The sequence below is a fragment of the Malus domestica genome, chromosome 10, assembly GCF_042453785.1.
Source record: "Malus domestica chromosome 10, GDT2T_hap1".
In the NCBI taxonomy this organism is placed as follows: Eukaryota; Viridiplantae; Streptophyta; class Magnoliopsida; order Rosales; family Rosaceae; genus Malus; species Malus domestica.
The window spans coordinates 2,419,850-2,425,539 of NC_091670.1; the positions used below are offsets into that span (position 1 = coordinate 2,419,850).

Sequence of the window (5,690 nt, forward strand, 5' to 3'; positions counted from 1 at the left end):
CAGCACTCTATCAAGCTTGTATTTGGAGAGCAGGGACAAACCTTTTTATAGTCACATAAGACCTATTGATATTCACCTATTAGGAAAACAATAGGTCTCTCAATAATTCATCATTAACTGCAATAAGTCCACTACATTATTGTTTTGAATGATTCATATAACCTACTGTTACAAAACTCTATTAACTTAATCAATACAGTTCTATCAAAATAATGATTATGTCTACTCAAATTCTTACACCACTTTGGCAAGGATTAGTTGCTCGTAACAGATCAAGTAACCTCATAATTAGAAGGATTTCAGTGCAATTTGTAATAGAGAAACTAGGAGCTTGTTGTTGACTGGGAAACTTGAGGAACCCCTCAGGTGCTTCAGTTAATTTGCAGATTTTGTAGTCTGAAATGTGTTTGATGTCTTATGGTAATGAAATGCTCAGTGTTTCCTTGTCTGTTTTATCATGATTGACATGGTCTCAAGCATTTTGTTATTAGCTGGCGGACTTAATTATTCAAATGATGTTCGGAAGATTAAGTTTCGTGTTTCATCCAAATATTCCTTTTGAATTTTGTACCTGGTACAGCAGCTAGATAGGATTGGCATGTTCTCAAATTCACTGACTAGATGTATACTGATAGGTTTGTCTGGTTTTTGCGGAAGGGCCCTTTGGAAACTGAACAGAAAAAGTATTGCTGTTTCAGGACTGCACAACCAGTTTCCATTAGTTAAAGAAACAAACTGAAACAAGTCAATTCTTCCTTTCTATAAAAATTTGAAATTCAAGTCCCTGGTATTAACATTAAAGGTGTTTTCAGAAAATGAACCTCAAGATTAGCAATGACATCAGGCAAGATAAATCACATTGGTGATCAGAAACTTGTGGTTCATTCTTGTACAAGGAAGAAACATAGAGGCCAACTGAACGGCGCGAGGATAGTACTCGTACTTTAAGTCCGGCTCCTCCAATTCTTCCCAAGCTTATGATGGGGACTGGTTTTACAGTGAACTGAAATGAAATTCAGAAATGAAAAACTCTTTGTTAGTGTCAGATGTCTCTGTTAGATTTCTGTATTATAATATTTTAGATTTTGTAAGGAAGAAGAATTTGGAATTGGATTTGTTATTGGCACATTACAAGCTCACTATCAAATACTTAATCAATCTTCTTAGGGAATTGTTATTGGAACTCTAAAAATCTCATTTTACACTCTAAATTTTCTAAAAGAAAAATACACTTGTGAGTAGTGTAAAATGAGATTTTTTTAGTGCTAATAACAGTTCCCTCTTCTTAATGCAATCAGCAAAAGTGTTTATACATCAACATTCTTATCCACTTTCCTTTCAATAAATATGGCCATCTTAATATATATAGCTTGTGGGATTTGAGTCCATTGACTAAAATATTTTTAAAGACAATTAAGCTGATGGGATAAACCGACAGTGACTTACCTACATTTATTATAAGATGGTGACTAACAATGCCTTTTGCAGATTTGTTTTGTGTCTTTAAAGCCAGCACTTCTAGGTCCACTTAGAGTTGCCTCGTCACGATATTCACATGTTCGTTCCAGGATTTTGTGGTTGGTTGAGTTCTTCCAAATCTTGCTTGTACAGCAAACGAGCCCCACACTTCTTCACATATTGCAAGTATGCTTCTTCCATTCTATGACCATAAGAGTAAGTGCCGAAGAAAAAGTTTTCACCACGACAATCTCGACGAAGCAAATAGAATACCCAAAAGTGTTCTGACTCGAGAGACCTTATTTCTTTGGTCAAAATCTTAGTATCAGCTAAACACTTAATTTCGAAATAATTATAATGACGCTTAAGATCTTGAAAAACAACACAAAAGGTAATCCCCAGCCAGTTGGTACATGATGGTGGAGGAAGCTCCACATCTATTGAATGTCCCGCACTCTGATTACTGAACCACTCTGGAATTTCACTTCCAGGGCATACCATACCTCTCAAAAAATTTGAGATTCCCTGTGGCTGAAGAAAGATCAATTATTTAGAGAGAGAGAGAGAAGAGAGGGAGAGAGGGAGAGGGAGAGAGAGAGTACCTCTTGATCAGTGGCAAATTTTAGAATCCTTGAGAGTATCCAGCCTTCATCTTGAACCAATGCAATGCAATTCAGGCAAGTGAAATTAAAATCATACAAATTGGCAAATCTGCTGTTCAACTTGGATGGATCTGACAAACTTCGCAAGGAAGTACAATTGTCTACATCTACATGTAATTTGCTATTAGATGGAAGAGGTGGCAATTTTTGAAGGCTTTTGCACCTTTCCAGATCAAGATACGAAAGCTTAGAAAGGCATCTAATGCTTTCAGGTAGACTGACGAAATTATTTCCACTAAGATCCAATCTTTCCAGAAAGGACAAGCAGCCAATATCATCGGGGATATCTCCTTCACGGAGTTTACAATCTTTTAGAGATAACTCTGTTAACTCTGTCAAAGAGCATAAACTATTTAGAGAAGACAACACCAAATCCAAACAAGGAGGATCAGGACGACTCTTTCCAAGTCCTAGTAAGCGGAGAAGGCCCCACCCCTCCCTTGCTTTAGCATCCGATCCGTTACATAAGTTATCCATGTCTCTTGGGAGTTTGTCAATTTTTGAGCATCCTTGCATTCGGAGTCTTCTAAGAGACTTCAAATTACAAATAGTCGTCGGAAGGTTCAAGAGATATGAGCAACCAACTAGACACAACTCCTGGAGGCCAACCAAATGTCCAATTGATGAAGCTATTTTCTCTATCAGAGTCGCACTTAAGTCAATCGAGGACACATTCTTCATCTGCTCCCCAAATTCTGGAATCTTTTTCACATCTGAGTTGCTAAGACTTAAAGATTCCAGAGAATCCATTTTAAGCTCACTTGGGAGGCTCTCAAGTTTTAAGTAGCATTCAAAATTCAAAAGTTCAAGTTTTTTAAGATGTGCAATAGACGGGTGTATCTCAACTAAATTGAAACAACCTCGAAGATTCAACTTCACAAGATTTGGAACACCACTGAAATCCGGGGTACTCTTCAATTTACCTGAGTTTCTAAGATCGATCCATCTCAAGTTGGGCAAGTCCTGTACAACATCGATAAGATTCAGATCATATAAATAAATAAATAAATGATTATTTTGTATATTAAATAGCATTTATTCAAGGATGAATAATAATTATGTACTCACTAGTGAGTACTCTATATGCTCATTTTTGTTTTGGTTCTTGTTCTTTATTTTTAAAGCCCAAGAAAAATTAAATAGCATGTCCATTATTTTTGAAAATAATAAAATATACTTGTCCAAAAAGTGAGTACTGATTAGTCACTACCCAAGTGGTATCATTTTATTCAACACTACTCTCATCACTTTTTTTTTTTTTTAATGGTAAAAATACTACTCTTACCACTTTTCCCTCCCATAACCGAACAAGACTGCTTCCATACATGTGAAGTTCAGTAAGGTGGCGCATGGGAAAGTTGGTTGGAAGAAAATTAGAAGGATATTGAAACCAGTATATATATCTCAATGAACACGGAAGAAATTTAGGGCCTGAAGAAAAGAAAACTTGATCGATTGTCAAAATCCTCAATCTATCCATCTTAGAGAAGGCTTCCCAATTCCACTCGCGTTTCACATATGTTATAGGCATGTGTAATGATATGACTTCAATTGCACTCAAACCCTGACAATTAAGAAAAAAAGACAAATTAATTTCACATTCAAGTATATTAGTGTCAAAAGTTCATTCAAACTTGGTATTTTACTTCTTACCATATTGGTCGCCATATTGGTCGTGAATACATGAGAAATGTCATCGTTAAGCCACAACCTACTGCGTAGACCAGACTCTTTAGACCTGTGACCAATAATTGTCCATGCCATTTCTTCTATCAAATCATGCATCCGTATGCATTTTTGGTGATCTTGATAGAGGAGAAATCTCTCAATTAGTACATCTATCACAATATGGCTAGAGATTCCAAAAGAATTAGAACTATCTAGACTTTCAATTACTTGCTTCCTGTAATACCCTTTGTAGAAACATGCAACATCGAGAAAAATGCTCTTCTCCCACTCTTCTAGTGCATCATAACTTACTTTAAGTTTATCAAAAATAGCTGGATTAGGAATTTTTGATAGATTATCCCGTACACTATGCCAAGCATCTAGCCCTCTCTTAAACAAAGCCGACCCCAAAGTTTCAAGAGCTAATGGAAGGCCTCCAGCATGATTGTCATAACATTCATCATAATTATCAATCACATTATTAAAAAGATAGTTAAACACACACACACACACACACACACATATATATATATATATATCACAATCTTCATCAGTGCACGAGCCAAATCCTATTTAATAAGCATATGATGGCTATATATATATAAATCACATTTCAATAAAAATCATATTTATAAGACTAATTCATATTCACAATTGATACCAAATAAGAAATTCAGATAATAAACATATCTCATATATTCAAGTCACTATCTAACTAACATAGGTCCACTGGTCACGCACCGTCGCATGAGCCGCTGCGGGTGGCGGTTGACTGCCCCGACTCACCGGAAAAATTCAACTATCTTTAAAAATTACCAAAAATTACATAAATGAAGATCTCAAGGAGTAGAGCAAACTTTATACCTGTGGCCAAGTCTAATTTGGCCGGGAAGGCCCTCAAATTGGCTCGCACCCGTCGAAACCCTAAAGTGGGTGTTCTTCAATTTGGCTCCCTTGGTGTTCCAACGCCCCAACCACCAATTGGGTCTTGTTCTTGGGTCCAAGGGAAGTTGATTAAGGGTGATGGTGAATGGTGATACTCACCAGAATGACGAATCGCCGTCAAGAACCCCCGGTTTTTCGGTGGAGTTCTACTCGAATTAGACCTTAAAAACCCTTGATTTTTGGTGGAGATGGAAGGAGGAAGGTAGCTGAGTAGGTTGCAGGTGATGAATGGGTGCAAAACGCCTAAAAAATGAAGGATTTTGGCCTGACATTGGCTGGATCGAAACCATTTTTTTCATGGGTGCTTGGGTTTACAAATTTGGGGGGGGGGGGGGGGAGGGGGCATCCTTTCGCTCATTTTCTTTTCTTCTCTTGCCACTCCCGTGGCTTTCTTTTTTTTTTTTTTTTTTTTAAAGCAACACAACTTCATACGTCCGTAACTATACTGTTATAATCCGGACTCGCAAACGGTTTTCGCCTATGCGTTCATGACTTCAAGACCTATTCGAAAACGTTACTTGTGACCTCGAAAAGTCAACGAGTAAATAATAATTTTCCAAACTTCGCTCTTCATAACTAGTTTAATTGAAATCTAATTTCAAATAAATTAATATAAATTCTCGAAAAAATAATATAAATCTCAATAATACAAATACGTAGATTATAACAGTAAAATCCAAGAATGGGATTTCACGTCTTTACCGTTAGAGACACCGTTATATCTTGGAGATCTACCAAGCAAACGCTAGTTGTGACTTTGTCGAACTATGCTGAGATTTTCGCCCTGCATGAAGCATCGCGTGAGTGCTTTTGGTTGAGAGAAGTCATGGGACATATTTGAAGCATTAGTGGTCTTACATCAGTCGTTGACCCTCCTACGACGATCTTTGAAGACAATGCAACATGTATCGAGCAGTTAAAGAAGGGATACATCAAGGGAGACAACACCAAGCACAT

General features: G+C 37.0%; 1 protein-coding gene across 1 annotated transcript; it reads right to left on the reverse strand.

Moving 5' to 3' along the window:
* Window positions 1–739: 739 nt before the first annotated feature.
* Window positions 740–4,229, reverse strand: LOC103414838 (disease resistance-like protein DSC1). Its single transcript, XM_070807122.1, has 5 exons — window positions 3,786–4,229; window positions 3,406–3,684; window positions 2,061–3,083; window positions 1,447–1,989; window positions 740–1,003 (listed from the first exon to the last, which is right to left on the reverse strand). The coding sequence occupies exons 1-4, from the start codon at window positions 3,903–3,905 to the stop codon at window positions 1,552–1,554; spliced, it is 1,860 nt and encodes a 619-aa protein (XP_070663223.1). The 5' UTR covers window positions 3,906–4,229; the 3' UTR covers window positions 740–1,003; window positions 1,447–1,551.
* Window positions 4,230–5,690: the final 1,461 nt, after the last annotated feature.

Coding starts and splice junctions, on each gene's coding strand:
- LOC103414838 (XM_070807122.1), bottom strand. CDS start 3,905: ATGCATGATTTGATAGAAGAAATGGCATGGACAATTATTGGTCACAGG. Junction 3,685..3,785: donor ATGTATTCACGACCAATATG/GCGACCAATATG, acceptor CTTAATTGTCAG/GGTTTGAGTGCAATTGAAGT. Junction 3,084..3,405: donor GGTTATGGGAGGGAAAAGTG/GTAAGAGTAGTA, acceptor GATGTTGTACAG/GACTTGCCCAACTTGAGATG.